General features: G+C 42.2%; 2 protein-coding genes and 1 long non-coding RNA gene across 9 annotated transcripts in view; 1 reads left to right on the top strand and 2 right to left on the bottom strand.

Annotated features, from left to right (window-relative positions):
• Positions 1 to 14,833, top strand: part of LOC127352507 (uncharacterized) — a 100,411-nt gene extending 85,578 nt beyond the window's left edge. The window contains exon 2 of the long non-coding RNA XR_007881124.1: positions 14,652 to 14,833. This is a non-coding gene — a long non-coding RNA (uncharacterized LOC127352507). The remainder of the gene's footprint in view (positions 1 to 14,651) is intronic.
• Positions 984 to 25,033, bottom strand: prr5l (proline rich 5 like). 6 transcript variants are annotated; one of them, XM_051380879.1, is made up of 10 exons: positions 24,967 to 25,033; positions 24,674 to 24,705; positions 15,789 to 15,922; positions 13,127 to 13,207; positions 11,375 to 11,423; positions 7,455 to 7,512; positions 6,963 to 7,066; positions 4,581 to 4,718; positions 4,225 to 4,342; positions 984 to 2,000 (listed from the first exon to the last, which is right to left on the bottom strand). In XM_051380879.1, exons 3-10 carry the CDS (start codon positions 15,908 to 15,910, stop codon positions 1,639 to 1,641), a joined length of 1,032 nt encoding a protein of 343 aa, XP_051236839.1. In that variant the 5' UTR covers positions 15,911 to 15,922; positions 24,674 to 24,705; positions 24,967 to 25,033; the 3' UTR covers positions 984 to 1,638. The 6 variants fall into 6 exon arrangements, 3 of the variants coding, with proteins under 3 accessions (XP_051236839.1, XP_051236840.1, XP_051236841.1); XM_051380880.1 differs by having other exon boundaries at positions 15,789 to 15,919; positions 24,967 to 25,014; XR_007881093.1 differs by lacking the exons at positions 24,674 to 24,705; positions 24,967 to 25,033 and having other exon boundaries at positions 984 to 1,276; positions 1,409 to 2,000.
• sh3gl3b (SH3-domain GRB2-like 3b) overlaps positions 3,995 to 25,127 on the bottom strand; it is a 69,892-nt gene continuing 48,759 nt past the window's right edge. The window contains exons 11-12 of one of the 2 annotated variants that reach the window (XR_007881091.1): positions 19,442 to 19,516; positions 3,996 to 4,039 (exon numbers count right to left, since the gene is read on the bottom strand). The gene's annotated coding sequence lies outside the window, so the exon portion shown is untranslated. Of the gene's footprint in view, positions 4,040 to 19,441; positions 19,517 to 25,127 lie in introns of both variants that reach the window. The other variant, XR_007881092.1, reaches the window with a different exon arrangement.

Raw genomic sequence — 25,127 nt, 5'->3', positions numbered from 1 at the left:
AGCAGTTAGGCTGTTAAATGCATTAAATTTATGTGGAGCAGCGCAGGTAAAAGACTCAGTGACAGCGAGCAGCTTTCTGTCTGTTCACATTAGCTTTTACATTATTTATAGTGCTGTCAAACGATTCAAATATTTAATCGCAATTAATCGAATTAATGTCATAGTTAACTCGCAATTAATCGCACATCTTTATCTATTCTAAACGTCCCTTGATTTCTTATTGTCGCCTGGCTTTGACGAGGGGGCGGAGTTCGTATCAGCTGTGTGTTTGGCCATCAGGTGGTATTTCAGACTGGACGTGCTGCGATGATAGCTCAGTTCACAACCACAGAACACACAGATCTTTGGTCTTGTCAATGGAACCATTAGGCAACTTTTTAAAAGTAAACTTTCCATTCAGAATATTAGTGGCATCCATTTCGGCGTCTTGCGCTCGCCATCCACTCAAAACGTAACGTCTACTACTCTTAAACAAGTGTGTGTTGTTCTGTTTCCGGTCTAACTAGATCCGGTGTGGTGTTGTAGTTTTTCTAATGTTACTAGTTGTTGCAACAGCATGTGAAAAAAACTACAAAGTGTTAACGCCGTTAATAACGCGTTTAACTGACAGCACTAAATATTTAAGGTATTTATACTGAACATAATGCAAACAGCGCACTGCATTGTGGGTAATCAAACAGCTAAAGAGTTGATGGCGACCTCTGAAATTAACAATAATCACAATAATGAAGCTGCTAGTTAAGTAGTTAATTCACTAGCTAATCTACATTAACAGTTACCTAGCTAACCCTTGGTGTAGATTAGATAACTAGACTTTATAAATGTCTCTTATCTTTTAACCATCTTCAAAATGTGGTTGTCTGTTCAACATAGATTAGCTTAGCACGTAGCGTATCTAAGCACAGGAAGTTGACCGAGGTTCTAAAAGGGGCGGGGCTTAGGAAGCGTTCACCAACGTCTCCTGAAGAAAACACAGTTCAACATTTAAAGGTTTGAATTAGTTTAATTAATCTTTATTATTCGTTAACAATCCTAAAACAGAACGTATCTACATGACCTGAGCAGAACCAGAACCTGCAGTCCACAAGACCACAACAACCCTGATCCAGGACCACAACAACCCTGATCCAGGACCACAACAACCCTGATCCAGGACCACAACAACCCTGATCCAGGACCACAAGAACCCTGATCCAGGACCACAACAACCCTGATCCAGGACCACAAGAACCCTGATCCAGGACCACAACAACCCTGATCCAGGACCACAACAACCCTGATCCAGGACCAAAACATTCCTGATCCAGGACCAAAACAATCCTGATCCAGGACCACAACAACCCTGATCCAGGACCACAAGAACCCTGATCCAGGACCACAACAACCCTGATCCAGGACCACAACAAACCAGGACCAGCGCTTTAATAAACACCAGATTCAGTGGTTCAGATCCAGTACGGACCCGGAGCTGTTCCTCCTGCTGGGAGCTGTGGGACGGATCAACACTTCCACTGTCCTGTTTCCTGTTTCCTGTCATACTCTGTTATCTTGTCCCATCTTGTCTTTTTTATGTCTTATTTTGAAATTCCCACACTGTCCTGTTATTTCCTGTCCCATATTGTCCATCAGGCTCAGCGGCTAGCAGATAACTCCTCCCCTCGGAGACTCCACCATGTCCGGTTGGCTGGAGAACGGTCTGGGACTCATCGGCCCGCCGGCCACCAGAAACTCCACGCTTCCCTCGCCCCCTCCCACCCCGTTGTCCTCCTCCGTCCCAGCATGCATCCTGCCTGACGCCGACAGCAGCCGAACGTCAGAGTGCGCGTTGGCCACCGTGTGGCGCCGCACGCCGCCCGACTTCTCCAGGTAGGCCTCGCCCTCCTGCTCCACCAGCGGGGCCAGAGACGACGAGTCGGAGGAGTTGTGGTGCTCGGTGACGGTGATCTCCGGCTGGGACTGGTCGCCTAGCAACAACCCCGATGGCCGCAGATGGCGAGACTCTGGAGGAGGAGACAGGAAACAGGAAACAGGAAGAGGAGCTTTAAAGGAACAGTTCATCAACTGTATCCTTATGGATGATATTGATCAGTATACACTGTATCTTTATTGATTATTGATCAGTATACACTGTATCTTTATTGATTATTGATCAGTATACACTGTATCTTTATGGATGATATTGATCAGTATACACTGTATCTTTATGGATGATATTGATCAGAATACACTGTATCTTTATGGATGATATTGATCAGAATACACTGTATCTTTATGGATGATATTGATCAGAATACACTGTATCTTTATGGATGATATTGATCAGTATACACTGTATCTTTATGGATGATATTGATCAGTATACACTGTATCTTTATGGATGATATTGATCAGTATACACTGTATCTTTATGGATGATATTGATCCTGTATTGACAGTCAGACTGTGGACATATGACGGCCTTTAGCTCGTGTTTCTAGAGTTACGTGTTGTTACGAACACGTTAGGAATTGTTAAAATGTGATATTTCTTAAAGGGAGTTTGGTGCAGGGAGCTTTTAGTTGGATTCAAACTGCTGATATGGATCATTGTTAACGTTTAGTCTCCACTACAGAAACACTAGCTAACTGCTGAAGGCTGATCAGGTTGATTGATGGTATCAGTTTGATTGATGCTTTATTAATGGGAGTATTGATTACTGATGCTGGCTGATCAGGATCGCTATCAGTTAATTGTGTAATTAGTTTCTCACGGCACTGTGCTGTAAATAGTCTTCCCTTGTGTGCCTGTTTATAAACGACTTTACTAATAAAGAAGAGGTGTGAAAACCACAATGACTTCAAGACAGGAAGCTGTGCAGTGTGATCGATGCTCAGGGCTCATTAACATGTTACATCTTGTGTTTGACTTAATAAAAGTGTAAAAAACCACCAAGTTTTGCTTTTACGTTTGTGTGAAACTTAATGACTGTTAGCAGCTTCAGTGTTTTAGACTTACATTAAATTAATATAATTATCAAAATACAACACAAATACAGGTTAATGATTTAATAATGTTTAAAATGTCAAAAATGTGTCTTTTTTTAAAACTTATTTAATGTTCTTGCTCTAATGAAGGAAGTACAATGAGTGTGTGTTCCTGCTGCTTGTTGTGGGGCTTTAACTGCAGGGTGACATATTCATATATTAGTATTATATAACAGTATTGTTGGGTTCCTGAAGTGGCCTCCAGCAGGAAAACCTCCCTGCTGGCCTGTTTCAAGTCGCAGCGAGGATTAGGACTTTAATCCCATCAGGCTTTGCCAGCCGTGGCGAGTTTGTTTGTGAAACCTGGCTGAAGGAATTACACGTTCCCTTCTTCCTGCGGTTCACTGACTGAGCCCAGACGGATAAAGGCTTTAGTTTGTAAAACCAGAGCAGCATCTGTTAGCCACGCTGCTAAAAGTCAACATACTGGAGCGTTTACTTCCAAACACTGAACGCTGTAAAATAACTGACAGTCATATTTAGAATAACGTTACTATCTGCAATGTTCCTATATTGTATTTGGATCCGTTAGCTCATTTATTGCTAATAAATCCCTAATGGCTTCCCGACCATCTGAGCTTCTACACCCCTAATCAGCCATCAGCCAACACCAGACCCACAATGCAACACCAGACCCACAATGCAACACCACTGTTTAATTTTTTTTTTTTTATTATTTATTTTTTTTTTTTTTTTTTTTTTTTTTTTTTTTTTTTTTTTTTTTTTTTTTTTTTTTTTTGACCTTACTCAATGCAACACCAGACCCTTACAATCAGCAATAGCCAGACCCACAATGCAACACCAGACCCACAATGCAACACCAGACCCACAATGTTGTGGACTCTGTGTTGTGGACTCTGTGTTGTGGACTCTGTGTTGTGGACTCTGTGTTGTGGACTCTGTGTTGTGGACTCTGTGTTGTGGACTCTGTGTTGTGGACTCTGTGTTGTGGACTCTGTGTTTGGTGTGGATCTGTGTTGCCCACTGTTGGCACTCGGGAGCATAAAGGTCACAACCTTTGACCCTCATCCTACATAGAGACACATAGAGATCAGTCCACAGGCAGCAGAGGGACAAAGCTACACTACAACCTGTTCACACTCTGCTCATCAATAATATAATAATAATAATCTGATCAATAATCTGATCAATAATCTGATCAATAATCTGATTATTCACAGTCTTATTATTCAGTACCAACCTAACAGGAACTGGTTTTTGTTGTGCAGAACGTTGCTAAGATACGGAGACACGACGATCTCCACCAGACGCTCCAACTGGTGATACTCCACACTGGGACCTCCAGACTCATGGACGCCCTGAGAGAAACACTGAGGTTAAATCTGAGCCATTAGACAAAGTGGAGGGATGTCATTACAAGGAACAATACAGCTAACTTAGCTTAGCATAAAGACTGGAAGTTTTCTCAAAATAAAAGGGTTTAAGATCTTGTGAATAAACTGTGTCAAACTAAATAACTGATAGAAATAAAGTCTAAAACCTCGACAGTAAGATGTAATTAACCAGAATAATCCGTTATCATCAGTGTTTGTTTACCTGCAGCACCAGCAGCATCTGTGTGACAGCAGGAGGGACGGAGGCTGCAGTTCCCAGAGTTTCCTCCAGGTGGAGCTTCAACAGCACCAGGTCTCTGAAGGCCAACAGAGCCATCTGCCTCACTGTCAGCTCCTGACCCTGAACGCAACACACACACACACACACACACACACAGACACAGACACAGACACAGACACACACACAGACACACACACACACACACACACACACACACACACACACACACACACACACACACACACACACACACACACACACACACAGACACAGACACACACACACACACACACACACACACACACACACACAGACACACAGACACACACACACACACACACACACACACACACAGACACACACACACACACAGACACACACAGACACACACACACACACACACACACACACACACACACACACACACACACACACACACACACACACACACACACACACACACACACACACACACACACACACACACACACAGACACACACACAGACACAGACACAGACACAGACACACACACACACACACACACACACACACACACACACACACACACACACACACACACACACACACACACACACACACACACAGACACAGACACACACACACACACACACACACACAGACACACACACACACACACACACACACACACAGACACAGACACACACACACACACACACACACACACACACACACACACAGACACACACACACACACACACACACACACACACAGACACACACACACACACACACACACACAGACACACACAGACACACAGACACAGACACACACACACACACACACACACACACACACACACACACACACACACACAGACACACAGACACACACACACACACAGACACACACACACACACACACACACACACACACACACACACACACACACACACAGACACACACACACACACACACACACACACACTGTCACACCTGTGTGTGGACTCTGTGACACAGTGGTGCTTTCAGTAGTAGCATGCTAACGCTAACGCTCAGAGAGAAACTTTCCTCTTTTATCAGATAAACGTGAAAACAAACTCAAACACTTATTCAAATATCACACAGGAACAACAACAACAACAACAACAACCTGTTGTGACTGCAGCGGCTGAAAATGATTGAGGACTGGAAACAGAGAAACAGCTACCTTAGCTTAGCATAATGTCTAGAAACAGGTGAAAATAAAAACCTCAGTTTAGCAAGAAGACTGAAAATGGGTGGAGAGCTATCGTAGCTTAGCTTTTGTTCCGTTTCAAATCTAAAAGACCAATCACTACTGTTTATTCACGTTGCCATGGAAACAAGGCTCTCAAAATGTGAAGTGGCCTTGATTAATGGAGTCTGAGGTTCTGATCATTCATCACTTAATCTGTGTTTTCAACCTGAAGCTCTTCGGTCTGATCTCTGACCTCATCCAATTTCATATCAATAATTTAAACTGACCTGAACTGTCTCTTCATGTGCCAGGTCTGTTCACCTGTATGCAGGTAAACAATGTAAACACACCTGTGGGCAGGTGGATTTACCTAACGTTCACCCTCCGGAAGACTGAACCAGGCTGCAGTCAAATATGATCTTTTACATAAAGTCCAGCAGCAACAGGAGCCTGTTGTTCTGTGACTGCCCACATAAACACTGAAACAGATAGCTTAGCATAAACACTGAAACAGATAGCTTAGCATAAACACTGAAACAGATAGCTTAGCATAAACACTGAAACAGATAGCTTAGCATAAACACTGAAACAGATAGCTTAGCTTAGCATAAACACTGAAACAGATAGCTTAGCATAAACACTGAAACAGATAGCTTAGCATAAACACTGAAACAGATAGTTAGCTAAACACTGAAACGGCTTAGATAAACACTGAAACAGATAGTTGCTTAGCATAAACACTGAAACAGATAGCTTAGCTTAGCATAAACACTGAAACAGAGTAGCTTAGCATAAACACTGAAACAGTAGCTTAGCATAAACACTGAAACAGATAGCTTAGCATAAACACTAAAAAGTTTTAGCATAAACACTGAAACAGATAGCTTAGCTTAGCATAAACACTGAAACAGATAGCTTAGCATAAACACTGAAACAGATAGCTTAGCTTAGCATTCAATTCAATGTGTACGTTAGTCTGTGTGTGTGTGTACCTACGTTAGTGTGTGTGTACGTACGTTAGTCTGTGTGTACGTTAGTGCGTGTGTACGTTAGTCTGTGTGTGTGTGTACATTAGTGTGTGTGTGTACGTTAGTCTGTGTGTGTGTGTACATTAGTGTGTGTGTACGTTAGTCTGTGTGTGTGTGTACATTAGTGTGTGTGTACCTGGACGGGGTAGAAGATGGCCTGCAGGGTCGGGAGGATCTCTGTGAAGAATCTGTCCCACATGTCGGCGAGGACGACGAGCTGCTCATCACCTACGGGAGACACTATAGGTTGTTGAAACGCATCCCATAACACCACGGCAACATGTCTAACATCCCCGACATCATTACACTTTAATGTATCTGTTGTTGTGGTGTCTGTAAACACAAACAGAACAACAACCGTGTGTCTTATTACATCAGACTGAAGGTTATTGATCCCAGCAGCTTTAAATAGAAACACAATACAACCAAGGAAGTGACCAGTAACAGCGGCTCCTGGGAGCAGAACTCAGAGACCTGAATCAGCTCCTCTCACATAAACATACACATACAAAGTAAAAGAAGTGACCCTCAGGGATATTAAAGCTTTATTTTATTATTGATGGATAAACTCTAAACCAGAGAGTCTCCAGTTCAGAGTTCAGACAGAAAAACCACAAAGCATTCTCACCAGAGTGGGGGAGGACCTGATCCAGGACTTCAGACAGACCACGAGTCAGCAGCTGGTTCTGGAACACAGAGTTTACACATCAGTTCATACGGACAAATTTAATATCATTAAAGTCTTTAAAAGTTGTTCAGTTGCTGTGACGGCACCAACCTGTCACTCTAACTCTAATCCTTAATAGAATTTAAATTTTATTACGGTTATAATAATATAATTTAAAAAGGGTGAGTTGTATAAAAAGAAACTAGTTTCAAGTCTTTCAAACATTATAATCTCACAAATATCCAACGAGAATCTAAACACTCATTATTCAACTTTTCTAGATTCTCGAGGAGTCAAAACATCAGATTTAATAGGAAATACGATCAGAAAAAACTTTTTAATAGTTCAATAGTTTTCTGTAAAGTACGGAGCCCCTAAAGGGACATGGAAAAAAAAAAAAAAAAAAAAACGTTTCTAGTGCGCACTAGATAGTATCTAGTACTATCTAGTGCGCACTAGATACTATCCATATTGTGGCGAATCAACACATGGCTAATTTTAATATTCAAATGAGTATTAAACTAAAAAATAAATGTAAATTAATCTGTAACCTTTTTTGTTACAGTCCGCATTTAAATGCCCTGTCCTGCAGCCGGACACTAATTTGTCCTCCTTTTGAGAAAATAACAAAAACAGTCCACCTTTTGACACATTACCTTGTTAGTTTAATACTTATTGGCTTAAAATGTGTGTCAAAATAAGTAATTTCATTGGTTACATTTTCGTGTTGTGACCTATTAACACATGGCTAATTTTAATGCCACAACACTCAATCCGTATCTAGTGAGCACTAGATACGTTTTTTTTTTTTTTTTTTCCATGTTCCTTTAGGGGCTCCGTAAATAAGTATTAAACTAACAAGGTAATGTGTCAAAAGGTGGACTGTTTTTGTTATTTTCTCAAAAGGAGGACAAATGAGTGTCCGGCTGCAGGACAGGGCATTTAAACGCGGACTGTAACAAAAAAGGTTACAGATTAATTTACATTTATTTTTTAGTTATTTTTTTTGTTGTTTGTTTAGTTTTTTTAGTAGTATTTTTTAGTGTTAAATTAGTTTAATACTTTAATATTAAAATTAGCCATGTGTTGATTCGCCACAATATGGATACTATCTAGTGCGCACTAGATAGTACTAGATAGTATCTAGTGCTCACTAGATAGGGATCTAGTGCGCACAAGATAGTATCTAGTGCTCACAAGATAGTATCTAGTGCGCACTAGAAACGTTTCTTTTTTTTTTTTTTCCCCCATGTCCCTTTAGGGGCTCCGTAGTAAAGCCCTTTAAAGTGTAACTACACCCTTTAAGTTTGGTAGTGAGCTGCTAGTCAGAGCTAACAGAGCTAATGAGCAGCTGTTGTCTGCTGGAGCTTTTAGTCACTAGAAGCATATTCATGCTGTTTGTAAAAGTTCCTGTGTGCCACTTGTTTGTAGTTGAGCTAGCGGCTCTAACTAACTGTCCACTCTATGTCAGCATTAGAGTATTTGAATACTAGCAGCAACATCTTTAAATTACACTTACAGTAAGATTCAACTCTGTTAAAGGTTTTAAATTCTGCAGAGTCATTATTGTGGAGCTCCATTTTGAAGAAACAGGAGGTGATGCAACACGTGACCCTGAGGGAAACCAAGGTCATCGTCTCGTTCGTGGTGACGAGAAACGTTTAATTTGGAAGTTCAAACAAGCTTTCTTTATTTTGCAGAGGTCAGATCCTTGAGGACAGGAAGGAGATTGTGGACAGATGTGACAGGAAGACAGAACAGGAAGAGGATGTCTGTCCTCGCCACCACCATCTGCCGATCTACAGCTCGCTATCTGCAGCGGAACCGATTCATAACGAGGATGAAGAGACGTTCACTGACTGAATCAGCTTCATTTTGTTTCACTGCAAAAATACTAAAAACAACAAAATCTGCCCTGAAATGAGACCGACTGACAAACTGCTGCATTAATATAAAACAGGATTTTACTGTGAACAATCGATTATTATTTGTTTTTCAGTCCCTCCAGGAAGTTGCGATCAAAACAATTCATGCAAATTCCGCAAGATGTAGGTTTCCATTGCAGCCGTACGTCACCAAACTACCATCAAAATTATTATATTTACAGCATCACACACCTTCCGTATATCACGCATGATGTACATAAAGACGAGAGACGCAGACTCGACCCTGTTTGAAGTTTTGGTTACAGTTAGTACGAAAACGGCGTTCAGAGGAACCAGAGATTACTTTTTACTTTTCTTCACAGCCTGAACTTTTTGTCCAGTTCAGGAAGAAGTTCTACTCTTACACGCTCTATTGGCTCTAAGCACCTGTTTGGCCCACCCATGCAAGATTTAACACACCAACAGTCACAGACCCGCTCAGAGACGGCTGCTGTCGGGGAGGTTTAACCTTCTTTCAGGTCACCTTCAAAGTGTGTAGGACAAACTATGGTGGCTGCGAAATTTGCGAAAAATGCAAAGCTCTCTATGAAAGGGTCTGTCAGTTTGGTTTGTCTGTTCTGAGCTACTGTAGAAACATTGTGGTTCAACATGGTGGACTCAGAAAAGGACCCGCTCCCTCTGTAGATAAAAACCTCTCATGATTCTTATATTCAGCTGATTAAACCATAATGAAAACATACTTATGGATATTATATTCCTGTGACTGTTACACTATTATATTTACGCCTCAATGTTGCACTGGACCTTAAAAAACTTATTTAAACTCACTTTTATCTTCTGACTTTTTATTAACTGATGTTTTATATTTTATTAACTTTCATTCTTTGTTTTTCCTGTAAATCAACTTTATTTTGAAAGGCTGTCCTTTTGGTGAGTATGAATTCCTCTTCCAGGACAACATTATTCAGAATACAGTTTTATTTGACCTGAAGCTACATTAGGCTTTGAGTTGTGATCCTTACCAGGTAAACGCGCTCACATGACCGCACGGACTGCAGTGCAGTATTTAAATCAACCTGAGATCCATCTGCTGAGAGTTGAACGAGTCAACACTTGTGGCTCTTCTGCAGAAGGTTTTTCCAGCAGTTGAAGAGAACAAACCTCTCGTGGTGGACAGATAAACATCTTCACAGTTTGCAGCGGACCGTGAGCTCCACATCACGTGATCAGTTCAGACTCACAGCGACTGAAAGCGTTTTTACAGTCTGATGTGTCTGGATGGATTAATGAGACCAGCACACAGCTGCATGTGTGAGTGTGAAACCTGATCTGAAAGAACCGAGAACCGTGTGGGATGTTGTGACATTTATTCTTCTCTTTTTTGGACAATGAAAAGTTTGTTAGTTCTTATTGCCAGAGAGTGAACAGGTTGTAGTGTAGCTTTGTCCCTCTGCTGCCTGTGGACTGATCTCTATGTGTCTCTATGTAGGATGAGGGTCAAAGGTTGCGACCTTTATGCTCCTGAGTGCCTTCTCTCTCTCCGCTTCCCTACAGTGCCAACAGTGGGCAACACTAACTAATGTAAGCTTATAAACGGAGTCGGCTAACAGCTACAAACAAAATAAATATATATATAAGTATATTTAAGTTATTTTACTTGTTAAGTTTTTTATATAACTTTGTTGAATATGTTTGTATTGATTATTTATAATAATTCCTCTGCAGTTAGGTTTACTGTCCATAATTTGTTACTGTCAAACTTGATACTACAGTTTATTACTTAACTGCTAAATAATTTGTGGTATCATTAATATCAGCCAATATATCTTCATCAGATAAACTAAAACCTCCGGCATCAGCAGACTGTAATCATTAGACTGTTACAAACACAGATACAGGAAGTGGGGTGACCGCATCAACATCAACTAATGTTTCCTCTGATTGTTAAAAACAAACACTCAGTTTTTATTACATAAAAACAGGAAATAAAGATACCTGGAAGTAGTCTGTGATGAAGGAGCCCATCTCAGTTTTAAGGAGCCACCTGTAAAGACACAGAGGAGTTCAGTTTCCTCTCCTCACCTTCACACTGAGGCCCAGTTTACTGAGCATTCTGGGAAATCAGAGGTCAGATAAAGACACATCCTTCTGTAAAATGTCAGATCAAAGGCACAATGAAAAGTTTAGAGATAGAGTTCATCTTTTTATTTACATTTACTTCCATGTTAATTTTCTTTTTAATTTGATAGCGAACTGTATTTCAATATGAGCTCTATAGATTAATTATTGATCTTTCTGATATTTAATAATGATGACAGAGGAATCATCCATCTTAGTAATATTTATTTGTAGGTTGGTCTTTTTGTTAAGTGTGATGTTGTGTATTAATCACGTTTTATTGCCAATTAGTGAACAGGTTGTTATGTAGTCTAAGTCAAAGCTAACATTACTGCAGAGCTTGTGGAACATACTGTCTGATTGTGCTTTAAGCTGAATAATATTAGCTTACTTGCTAATGCAGACAAATTGCAAGCTAGCTAACGTAGCAAGATATAGTCAGCTAGCTTCATCCAGACTCCTAATTTGACTGGCTAACTTTAGATTGCTTGCTCGTTAATGTTATTGCTACCAAAATACTATCTGAGTTGATGTGTTATTTGACTAACGTTAGCTTGCAAAATGGGTAAGACACACTATGTAAGGAAATCAACTTCTTTAGTTGTTTTATTTATGTATATTAACAATGTTTAAAATAGTTATAATGTAAATAGTAATGGGCCCAGGAACAATCCTTGTGGGACACCTGTGGACAGATGGTTGATCTGTTCTCTGACATACTGGGATCAATTTAACAGATCTGTTTCTATCTACTGAAGTGGATCTAAAGGCACATTTAAGTTAAATAACGTGTCAAACAGCCCTGACACTAGGGCTGGGTATTGTTAAGAACCTCACGATTCGATTGGATATTGATTCGATATTGATTTTAATGCTCCGATATCGATTCAGTAATAAGTAGAATTACAGCTTTGGGACGGCGACTTCCGCCATGTGTTTGCGTGTTGGTATGGCGTATTGTGGTTCCAGTGTGTATACCATCTTCTTAAAACCCCCATTTTCCACAACACTGTACGGTCGTAGGTCCTTACATATGAAGACGGCCACAGACTCCGTTATCTTCTGTCCGCGGGCAGAGTTTGGCGGCAGTTTGCAAAGGAAGGATTTGTCGAGTTGCGTCTGTTTTGAATCCACAGGTTTAGCCGCGGGTTGCTGCAGAGCATCTGCATGGTGTCGGCGGTTGCAGTATTTTAGTAGTATCTGGCACAGCTTACACACTACCTCACTTTTGTCTATTTCCTTTTCCGGGTTTACACAGGAATATAAAATGACTCCAAACGTCTGCTTTTAAAGTTGAAGGCGTTGGTTTAACACTGTCGCTACCTGCTTTGGTTGCCATGTTATTGTTGTATGGTCGAGTGCGGCCTTCGTCCTTACAACGCAAATCACACAAAGGTGTTAGCTTACCGCGCCCCCACTGGCCAGGGGCTTGAATCGATTCAGAGGATTTAATGAATCCATATTGAATTGGGAAAAAATATATTTTAATGCATTGATGAATCAATATTTTTACCCCCCCCTACCCGACACCACCACCACATCACTACTTCAGAGGTAAATATTGTACTTTTTACTACATGTATTTATCTGACTGCTAGAGATACTTTACAGTTTAAGATTTAACGTCACCTGATGCTCTCGTTAAGCGTGTACAGCTCGTTGGCCTGCAGAGCTCCACCCTGGAACACCTTGATCACAGCTGATTGGACACTGAGGACACACAAAGATCAGAGGTCAATATGTTTTATATAAGCTACAGTTGTGGTAATAGAGGCGTATAAATTCCAGTATACACATTATAATTATTTAGTTCAGTTGCACATGATTACAAATCTGTGAGACGTCTTCTATAAAAAGTTGATTTAGTTGTTATGATGTTTTGAAGGAAGTATTATAAAAGAGCTCAGCCCACACAGGTAGAAGTACATAAGTAAAAGTATGTGTGCGTAATCAGTAAAATGTATTTTAAGTATCAAACTGTGACTGTTGTACTATTATATATGATATTATTAGATAATTATGACTCATTCATTTGTTTCTGAAAATAGTTTTGCTTTGTGGTCCAACAACAGCAACTTCCTCCTTTCCTGTACTTAGGCATGCTATATGCTAGGCTAATCTATGTTGAAAAGACAACCACATTTTGTAGATTGTGTATATAGTCACATATTCATTTCTTCAAATAACTCTAGATAACTATTTAGCTTAGATACATAAATTGTAAGTTAACTAATCTAAATTAATCGTTAGCTAGCTAATTACCCAACTAATGATTTATGGAGATGAGCTAGATTTTTGCTGACATTAGCTAACTTAAGATGTGAACCATCTTCACAATGTGGTTGTCTTTAAACACAGATTAGCCTAGCCAACAGTTCAAACCTCAAAATTATTACAAATACATAAAAATTATTAAAATGAAAGTAAATATTCACATTAGTGAAGCTCGAACCATGAAATACTTTTACATGAAAAATGACTTTAACCATAGATTTTCTGTCAATCAGCTAATTGATTAATGGATTACTTTCAGCTGTACTTGTATAAACTGTTGGGTAGTTTCACTCGTCTCCTCCTCGTAATAAAAGAAAGTGGACGCCACTGGCAGTTACTGTGAAGTGTGTCAGTGTGCGGCGGTCCTCGTGTGTGACTCAGCTGGTTGACAGGACGTGGCCCGACTGCCACCTCCACTTCCTACTAAACATCCTGCAGGAAACAGGCCGAAGACTGAGCGGTGCTGAAACAACCGTAACACACTGAGAAACTGAGCTGCACCACAAATATCTGGACTCTAATGGGACACACCGACATTAGGCGCCTTAAGTTCACAGGATCAGTCCTTTCCACGCTTATAGTCATTGTTTCTGTAAGAATACATTGTTCATGCAATGCATTCTGGTAGTGCTCTGAGAGATCGGGTTGTCCTGTTGGCGGCTCCTCATTTGCCGGCTGCTTTATGCAAATCAGGGGCGACCTGCCTCCTCTAAAAACTCCTGTAAAACTTTTAAACTAACCATTAACACCTCTCTCTCTCTCTCTCTCTCTCTCTCTCTCTCTCTCTCTCTCTCTCTCTCTCTCTCTCTCCCCCCCTCTCCCTCCCCCCCTCCCCAACTGGTCGAGGCAGACGACCACCCACCTAGAGGATCTGTCCTAGGTTTCTGCCTTTTAACAGGCAGTGTTTCCTTGCCCTTGTCTCCAAGGTCTTGCTCATGGTGGTACTGTTGGGTCTCTGTAATTAATGTTATAAAGAGTTCGGTCTAGGCCTGCTCTATTTGAAAAGTGTCCTGAGATAACTTCTGTTATGAATTGGCGCTATACAAATAAAACTGAATTGAACTGAATTGAAATTGAAGACAACAACTGCACCAATTATTTCTTGGAAAGGAAGCAGAAAACATTCGTCCACTCAAGTGCAGCCAGGAAGTGTTTGCGTGATTGTAGGAGGGTGGAGCCTTTCGTTGTGGCCAAATGCTGGGAAGCGACGTGACCCTTGCGTCCAAAAACGCTGCCATGAACCCATCCTAAAGCCTGTCTCATGTGATCTTAGGAAGATCTTGTCGTTGGAAACTGCCTGGAAGAGCGACACACAAAAATACTTGGCAGGTGGTTGGATGAACCGTCTGTCTATCAGCGTCTAACAAGGGCGAATAAGGGCGAACCAATCAGATCAATGAACTGAATAATGCAGTCGAACTCTCACAGAAGTCAGTCGGGAGAAGAGAGAAAACATCTCTTCCATCAAGAAAAGCCTTCAGTGTCGTTCTTTGCTTCTCTTTCAGTGATGAAATTCTTGCCAGTACTTCCTCGTGTGATCTTGAGAGTCCAGCTGCCTTCCAAGCTCATAATATCTCATCTGGCTTGAGAATGACTCTGGATCCCCCAGGAGGAACTGAACTACCTTGTTTACCCCGATAAGAGGAGGAAAATGGATTAATGAATTCCAGATTCTTCCTGTGTTAACAGTTCCTCTGAATCATTATGAAGTCTCAACCTTCAATCTCACAAACTCGCCACACCAACCGAACAGAAAACAGTCCGATCGGCTCAGAAACACTGCTGACCTTCACCAGAACCTGTTCCTCTCTCTGAGGTCTGGAAAACACGAGCCAGCACTTTCCCCTCATTTTTAATCTGATGTTTGGACCCATAACATAACAGGCTGTGTCCTAAACACATGGAGATACTATCTGTTCTGCGTGCTGTGGGATTATAGAGTCTATATAAAGTTCGTTCTGTGGGTTCAGAGGTCAGAAACATCTTTTTGTCCACTGGGGGGCAGTATGCAGCTGACCTGTTCCACACTCTGGTGTTGGAGATCTGTAGCGAGGGTGAGCTGGCGTGGAACCGAGCGAGGTCCGACAGAACCGGAGAGCTCATAAACCGAGGCCTGGGACGCCGGAAAGATCCCATCATGCACCTTGGCTGCTGAGGAGAAAGGAAACAAACGGTTTGTTATTATTCAGAGAACAGGATCCGGTTGTAAAAATGGAACAGATTAAAGAAGCACAGATAGACTTTCTATCAGTTCTGGTCTGACTGCGATACCCATACTGCTTCAATTATATTAAATAAATCTAATTAACATGGTCCATCACAAGCTTCGCCGCAAGCTAGAAATTATGTGTATGAGTTTCCCAAGAAACATGAGCCTAATTGGCTAGATGGTGGCGCTGTAATTAAGCCCCAAAAACCCAACAGGCCGTTTAACGCGTTTCCTGCTGAGAAGCAGTGAATATAAACTTAAACTTTGACAGTTGAACCCAATTTGCATCAAAAGTTAAACCCGCCCTCTCAGAGTCATTCAGTCCAATGTAAATGTCATTCTTTCATGCAGGCTCATTTCTGCATCACAATCACATTTCCACTAACAGAACTATTAAAATCATGAACCAGACCTGTTGGTACCACTTTTTCTAACAGCCCGCAGGGGGCAGCTCCACTGGCTGTAATTAAAGAAGTCTGATAGTATTGAGTCTTATGGAGAAGTTGATTTATGAACTCAGTTAACAGTTTCCTGATGAGTTTCTGGTCTCAGTCTCTAGTTTCAGTCTTCTTCCATACAGCATGATGTTCATTTAGTAACTGATGGTCATAAAATCCTGGATGACCTGCAATTTTCTGATGTTAAACTCAGAAAAAAACGAAATTCTTGTTCTTGGCCCCAAAACCTTAGAGACTCACTGTCTAAAGATATAGTTACTCTGATGGCATTAACTTGGCCTCTAGCACCACTGTCAGGAATCTTGGAGTTATCTTTGATCAGGATTTGTCATTTAACTCCCACATAAGCAGACCTCTAGGACTGCCTTCTTTCATTTACGTAATATTAGAAAATTAGACACATACTATCACAGACAGATGCAGAAAACTAATCCATGCATTTGTTACTTCAAGGCTGGATTACTGCAACTCTTTATTATAGGTTGCCCCAATAAGTCCATTAAAACGCTCCAATTAATTCGACACTGCGCCGTACTGACAGGAACTAGAAAAGAGATCACATCTCTCCTGTACTAGCTACTCTGCATTGGCTCCCTATAAAATGTAGAATTGAATTTAAAATACTCCTCCTCACCTATAAAGCTCTTCTGGTCGGCCCCTTCATATCTTAAGAGCTCATAGTACCCTATTACCCCACTAGAACACTACTTCTCTGAATGCTGGGCTACTTGTGGTTCCTATAGTCTCTAAAGTGACGGGCCAGAGCCTTCGTTACCAGCTCCTCTCCTGTGGAACCAGTTCCAGTTGTGGTTCGGGAGGCAGACACCCTCACCACTTTCAGAGTAGGCTTAAGACATTCCTCTTTGATAAAGTTATAGTTAGGGCTGGATCGGTGAGTCCTGAACCATCCCTTGTTATGTGCTATAGGCCTAGACTATGGGGATTTCCCATGGTGCACTGAGCTACTCTTCTCTCTTCTGATATTCATGTCCCTTTAATGCATGTTACTAACTCCACTTCTTCCGGAGTTCTTGTGCTTGTCTCGGGTTCTCTGGATCCTGGTGGAGCCTCGCCATGGTCCTGCTTGACTGCCATTGCCAATACTGTTGTTGCTGTGCACCTGTCTGTTGTCTGTCCCCTCTCTCTCTCTCTCCCCCAACTGGTCGAGACGACGACCACCCACCTAGAGCCAGGATCTGTCCTGTTTCTGCCTTTTAACAGGCGTTTTCCTGCCCTTGTGCCAGTGCTTGCTCATGTGGTACTGTTGGGTCTCTGTATTAATGTTAAGTTCGGTCTGACCTGCTCTATTTGAAAGTGTCCTGAGATAACTTCTGTTATGAATTGGCGCTATACAAATAAAATTGAATTGATTGAATTGAATTTAGAGTAAAACAGACCATAAAGCAGGGTATGCTTTAGGGCGGGGCTACCTTGTGACTGACAGCTCATTATCAGTGAGTCCGTCCAGCTCAACCAAACTCAGATAAAACTGTCAAACAGTGCTGATCAGATATGGATCCAGATTCAGTTGTTGACTATTTCTCTCCTCAAATCTGTTCACAAACACATTTTACTGTTTATCTGGAATACCAGATCCTGTGTGAGCAGACGAGCTGCCAATGAGAGCAGCTCAACTCGCTTTACGTGACCTCCGCTGCATAATGACGAACTTGTGGCTTCAAAGCGGTTCTTCACAAACGGATGGGCGACGTCACTATACGCTTGCACTTGTCAGATTCGTGACTCGAGTTCACACCTCTGCTGTGGTTACCCGAACCACAAATAGGGGAGGGACGGCGGCATGATGAACAACTGGACAGGAAAAGATCTTCAATAGTGATGCTGAGCTGTTCAGAGACAGACAGACGGGCTGCAGAGAGACAGACGGGCTGCAGAGAGACAGATGGGCTGCAGAGAGACAGACGGGCTGCAGAGAGACAGACAGGCTGCAGAGAGACAGACAGGCTGCAGAGAGACAGCAGCTCTGTGCTCTTTACTTCCTGTTGAGAGGCGGAGCAGCTTCAGCAGCGTCTGATTCATTTAGAAACATCGGCTTCCTCCGAACCACAGCTTCCTGTGGAGCAGCGCTGACCCGAGATCAGCCTGTTTGTTTACAACGTAGAGGTCTCACTCTGCCTCGCTTTCCAGAAACCACAGACAGGCGGGCCGGGCCCCGCTCGCTCTCAGTTTCTATGAAGGGCGACAGCTTTCACGCTCTGCTACCAACACCAGCGTGTTTGTACATTTGAGTTTGTCTGAACTGGAGTCAGTTCATTGTCTGAAATATATTTAGTCTCTTTTCTTTCTCTCTAAAACCGACACGACCACAGATTTAATTTTGTCAGCATGAGAAGCTTTCGGTCTGTTTTTGTGAGTGTGAGCGTGTGTGAGCAAATAAAACCCTGTTTAGTTGAAGTTGGTCATGATTACAGAAATACAAAGGGTTGTTGTGGTTTTGATGGCAGGAATAACTCAGCACTAATTGTATGTTGTTAAGTTAAAGAATATATACAAGTTTTTGGTCCATCAGAGACGTTACAGGAGGAGATACGGGTTTTCTTTTAAATAAACCCCATAACGTTTAGATTTGGTTAATGTAACAGTTAACACCTTCACTGAAGGTTCACCCACAAACACATCAAAGGAGCTCCAGCTCTTACAGAAACAAACAGCTGCAGAGCGAAGAGACGCCTCCCTGTTTGTGCACCGAGGAGTTCACCAGAGTCCTCCGAGGGTTCACAAACATCTCAACTCAACGTCCACCAGCAGTGGATGTTCCTTTACTTTATTTGGACCATTAGCTCCATGCTACTAACTAGCTTGCTGTTTACAAATCACCCATCAGCCAACACCACGAAGCAACCAACGCCAGACCCACACCGCGCAGCCAGCCGGACAACCCCAGTTAGCTTAGCTACAGTTAGCTAGCTGCATTGGACTGTGTTGTGGACTCACTGTAGGGAAGCGGAGAGAGAAGGCACTCGGGAGCATAAAGGTCACAACCTTTGACCCTCATCCTACATAGAGACACATAGAGATCAGTCCACAGGCAGCAGAGGAACAAAGCTACACTACAACCTGTTTACACACTGCTCACACACACACTGATTCAGAAAATAACATGAGTCACATACTGACATATGGAATCAGAAGAAATGTTCATTTTAATGTGTGAACTGAACTTTGAGCTTGCTCTTGTTTGGTGTGAACACTGAGTCATGATTTACAACTTAAGTGGCGTCAGGAAACATCTTGGAGTCAATCTGTGACACAAATTCACGTCTGTTCCTTTTGGAAATCTGTAAAACTGTAAAACAGTCAGTTCTGTCCTGCTGCTGGAGCTGGAGGAAAGATCATTCACTTGCTGCAGAGGTCACTTGCTGCAGAGGTTGCAGCAGGTCGTGACCTCTGCAGCAAGGTCTCGTCACTGTCATCTTACAGTCTGAAGTCGACCTCAGAGCCGCGGCCGGGTCTCCGTCCAGGAGGCCCAGGTGGCTGATGGGATCTCACAGCGCAGTGTGTGTCCCACAGGCTCTCGCTGTGCTGTCTCCTCTGATCACAGCCAATGAGAGGCCTCGTGCTGACAGTCAACACAAACACGCTATTGTTTATTCGGCTGCGTCCTGCCAAAGCTAGAGGAGGTCAATAAATACAGATTTCTCTCTCACTGGACAACAAACTGACTCGTCCTCGTCTGCAGCAGGATGAGACTCTGAGAGGATTTTTGTGCTTCTTTTTTACGGTTTGTAGGTTTATAAAATGAATCGCGTTACAGAAGTTGTGTTTGTAGGTCCAGTGTGTAAGATTTAGTGACATCTAGTGGTGAAGTTGCAGAATACAACCAACTGAATACAGGATGTGAAACCAGAGATTTGGATGAATGTTGAGCTGATTATTTCCTGTGAATGTTCATCAGAGATGAGTTTTACTGATTTTATGGGGAACTTTTTATATAATTCTGTCTGTATTGTGTATTTTATATTCTCTAACAAACTTTATAAGCTTATTTTTTAATAAATTCAGTGGGTTTTTTCCTCCATTAAGCTCTATTGTTAGAACTGTGTACTTTCTTACTGCAGGACGGTGACATATCGGCCTACTGGGTTTATTTTTAAAGTTTTCTTACATGCTTTAAAATCAAGAAGGCCTCGCGACCGCCTGTGAAGCTTTGGCGACCCCCAGCAGGGGTCCCGGCCCCCAGGTTGGGAACCACTGAGGTGAATGAACAATGTGTCCATCAGTGTTTGAGGAAACAATCCAACAACATCAGATCAGCCTGGAAGTGGAAAAAGGTGGCGGCAGGTTTAACAGCTCGTCGGCCAGATGAGTGTGGTGTGGTGTGTGTGTGTGTGTGTGTTACTGTGTGTTACTGTGTGTGTTCAGACCCTGCCAGAGACTACAGGTTGTGTGTGGGAACAGGACCATGTGTGCACAGTTCACCACATGTAGTGTTCACAGGATTTGGTGGTATTAACAGACACACACACACACACACACACACACACACACACACACACAAAGAAGCCTGTCGGGGTAACATAGACACAAAGAGCGTCTACGTCCCAGAAGATGATTCACTCGGGAGGAAAAACAACAATCTCACCTTCTGCTCTGACAAAGTGGGCGTTAGGTGTCACCATGACGACCCATCTGGCAAACTCCAAAACCAGTCATCAATAAAAGGTCAAACGCCCCCCCACCAACACCAACACCTCACCCTGTCACCCCCTCACCCTCCGTCACATCCTCCTCCACTGTTACATCAGTCTGTCCATCAGTTCGTCTGCCTCTCGTTCACCGAACTCCTCCAGAAAATGTGACACTCAGTCACCATCACTGTTTATTCTTTAAATATATATTAAATATTAATAACATTATAAAACTATCCTGTGAATTTACAGGTCTAATATAAAATAACGTGAAAAATCTGTAACTGTAAATAATCATATCACTAATTAACAGTAAAACAGTATTAGTTGTGTAACTTTAATGTATTAGTTAGTGAACTGACAGATATGTTGTATAATGATGGAAGTTGAATAAATGTTGTTTATCAGTGTATAAGGTAAACTGTCCAAATACAGTTGTTATCAGTGTAAACAGCAATAATTACTGTAATCTCACAGATAATGACTTTTATTTCAGTTCTATAACTTTTAACATTCACATTAAAATAATAACAATCCAATATTAACAGCACTCTGCTGTAAATGTAAGTGATTATTGTGTTATAGCAGAGTTTACCTGGATTTATAGCTCATTGCATTGTTTTTAAAGTGTAAATAACACATTTTATGTCAAATTAAAGCTAAAAACTGTATTTTAATGATAGAATATTACTTTATTTTTTGGCGCTCCAGCTGCTGGAACATTTCTGTCAAACATTAACAGTATCAGTCTGAACTGCAGCACCACAGTCGAGAACATTTTCATTATTAACAGCTGGATTAATAACGTACAGCAGCTGCGTACCAATAAAATCCACGTTACTGTAACCAAATATCTGCTTTCTTATGTTGATGTCTGTTGGTTTGCTGACTCTTGTATTTTTGTTTCTGTTGGTTGATGGATAATCTTGTTATAAAATGCAATAAAACTTCAGAAATAGCTCCAATACTGCCTGAAAAATCTATCTACAGTCTGCTCACTGTATTTTATTTTGAAAAATTGATTGAGCACGAGCCAATCAGAGACGGTTAGGGCTGTCATGGGCCATTTCCCCCTGTTTCAGGTTTTTATGCTAAGCTAAGCTAACCAGCTGTTAGCTTTAATGTACAGATATGAGAGTTAAATCACAAAGCAAATCAGCATAATTCAAGAAATGTCAAGCTTTTTCTTTAAAGTCCAGATGAAAGGAAAACCAGAGATTGACGGGTGAATGTAAAACTGAGGTTTTGTGAGTATTTTCTGTCACACGTTGTTAAATAATGGAACAATATAAGTGAGGATGAGCTCTTAAAGGGTTAAATTAATGTAAAGGCTTCACTGTGGAAACGTTAAGCAGCTATAATCCGGCTGCTGCAGGCCGCCACACAAACAGGACTGTCACAAGCTGGACTCCAATCAAACCATCACAACTTCAGACCGTCGCTCTTCTCTGGAACTAACTCATCAGATCTGCGGCTCTAATATCTACAGAAATGATCAAATGTGGAACCAGAGCGTGCAGACCGAGAGCTACAGTTAGTGTGTGTGTGTTAGCATGTGTGCTAATCCTAAAACAGAAGCCCCCTGTCATGAGAAAGTACTCAGAGAGACTAATGCAATTATAGACGGAGACACAGAGGTACAGTACTTATATTCTCTGTGAACTGGAGTCAGTAAACAACCATAAAACACAACCAACAACGGACTTCTAGTCAGTTTTAACTCAGTCATACAGTAATTAATATTATTATCATATTTTATTATTATTAGTGCTGCAGCTCGTTAATTATTCATTTAATAAAATAATGAGAATCCACAGTGACAACATCCAATAATATTCACTTTACAGTTATACAGTGAACTGTAGCTAACAGCGCCACCAGTGGTCGTTCAGTGAACTGTAGCTAACAGCGCCTCCAGTGGTCGTTCATTAAACTGTAGCTAACAGCGCCACCAGTGGTCGTTCATTAAACTGTAGCTAACAGCGCCACCAGTGGTCGTTCATTAAACTGTAACTAACAGCGCCACCAGTGGTCGTTCATTAAACTGTAGTTAACAGCGCCACCAGTGGTCGTTCATTAAACTGTAACTAACAGCGCCACCAGTGGTCGTTCATTAAACTGTAGCTAACAGTGCCACCAGTGGTCGTTCATCAAACTGTAGTTAACAGCGCCACCAGTGGTCGTTCATTAAACTGTAACTAACAGCGCCACCAGTGGTCGTTCATTAAACTGTAGCTAACAGCGCCACCAGTGGTCGTTCATTAAACTGTAGCTAACAGCGCCACCAGTGGTCGTTCATTAAACTGTAGTTAACAGCGCCACCAGTGGTCGTTCATTAAACTGTAACTAACAGCGCCACCAGTGGTCGTTCATTAAACTGTAGCTAACAGCGCCACCAGTGGTCGTTCAGTGAACTGCAGTCAGCGTCCTGTTGCATCATCCTGGGCGTCGGCCAACAGAGACAAACACTGAACGCTGTAAAATAACTGACGATCATATTTAGAATAACGTTACTATCTGCAATGTTCCTATATTTTATTTGGACCGTTAGCTCCATGCTAATAACTAGCTCGCTGTTTACAGATCAGCCAACACCACGAAGCAACCAACACCAGACCCACAATGCAACACCAAGATACAGCCAGCTGGACAACCCCAGTTAGCATAGCTGCAGTTAGCTAGCTGGATGCCCCTCCCTCACATCACTCTTGGCTAATAGGAAGCTATCATTAGCTTTGTACCGCTACATCATTTATTGTTGGCTAACATCAACAGAATACATAAGTTAGCATCATGGATAACGTTAGCCAACTAAAAGCACAATCAGACAATATGTTCCACTAGCTTAGCATTAATGTTAGCTCTGACTTTGGACTCTGTCGTCGGTCGTCTGTAGACGTTAGCGGACTCCATTTCTAAGCTAACGTTAGCTAGTGGCTAACAGTGCAGTTTCCTTGCCGCTGTCTCCAGGTGCTTGCTCGTGGTGGGAACTGTTGGGTCTTTTATATTATTCTACAGTTTGTGATTGAAGCCTCTGGTTGCAAACTGTTCAATAGAAACTGGTTTCAAAGGGAAACTCCCCTAAAGTCCCCTCGTATCGAACCTCTCAGGATCAATCAGAGGAAATCACAGTTGCATGCTGGTCTTTGTAGTCCCCTCGTATCGAACCTCTCAGGATCAATCAGAGGAAATCACAGTTGCATGCTGGTCTTTGTAACTTCTGCCAGAACCCTTAAACCCCGGTAGGTCCACAGACCCCAACCTACCCACCTGTACCTGTATACCTGAGTCCCTGCAGGTCCACCTATAAAACCTAAACCAGGTACCGGTGGACCCCTGTGGTTCCGACCAGCCCTCAAACAGCCACCGGATCCACATGTGAGCCCCTGGACTACCTGTAGGTCTATTTACAGACTGAACCAGCTGGACCTGCAGCTCCAGGTACACTGAACCCTTTCTCCGGACTCTCTGAGACACTTTCAGAACATTAAAGTTTGCTTTGAGGAACCGGTTCTTCCTCTCGGTGTCTGATCCGGTTCAGACCGACAGACGGACTAAAAGCCTCAATGTGTCAGTGTGGACTCACCTCCGCAGACCGCCGTCAGTCCCGCTGCTCCGCTGAGGAAGAAAGACACAGTCAAACAAATGCAGCTCCTCCTCCTCCTCATCATCATCATCATCATCATCAGAAACTCTCATTCTGAACGCATCGCTTCAGTTTCCGCAAATAAACAAACAAAAAGTAAACAAACAAACAGACAGACAGAAGGACAGACAGACAGACAGGCAGACAGGCAGGCAGGCAGACAGACAGACAGACAGGACAGACAGACAGGCAGGCAGACAGACAGGTACTTCCTCCAGTCCAACTGAACTCACCCATCAGTCTCTTCCCGGGAACTGAGCCGACCTCCGCGCGCTGCCTCCGTTCAACAGGCGGCTGCAGGACGATGACGTCAAGCTGCACAAAGCTACTGCTCACACTTCCGGTCAGAGCCTTCAAAGTAAAAGCAGAGCTGCACATATGTAAGTTCACTACA

The sequence above is a fragment of the Dicentrarchus labrax genome, unplaced genomic scaffold, assembly GCF_905237075.1.
Source record: "Dicentrarchus labrax unplaced genomic scaffold, dlabrax2021, whole genome shotgun sequence".
In the NCBI taxonomy this organism is placed as follows: domain Eukaryota; kingdom Metazoa; phylum Chordata; class Actinopteri; family Moronidae; genus Dicentrarchus; species Dicentrarchus labrax.
Note: the sequence above shows the minus strand (reverse complement) of the source record. Positions and strands in the feature narration are given on the sequence as shown.

Bases quoted from the DNA above. Each gene is read 5' to 3' on its own strand.
- prr5l (XM_051380879.1), bottom strand. From the start codon at position 15,910: ATGATGGGATCTTTCCGGCGTCCCAGGCCTCGGTTTATGAGCTCTCCG. The intron at 7,513-11,374 runs GTATCTTTATTT...TCTGTGTTCCAG, and splicing joins TCATCACAGACTACTTCCAG to AACCAGCTGCTGACTCGTGG. The intron at 2,001-4,224 runs GTTGGTACTGAA...CTCCTCCTCCAG, and splicing joins CAAAAACCAGTTCCTGTTAG to AGTCTCGCCATCTGCGGCCA.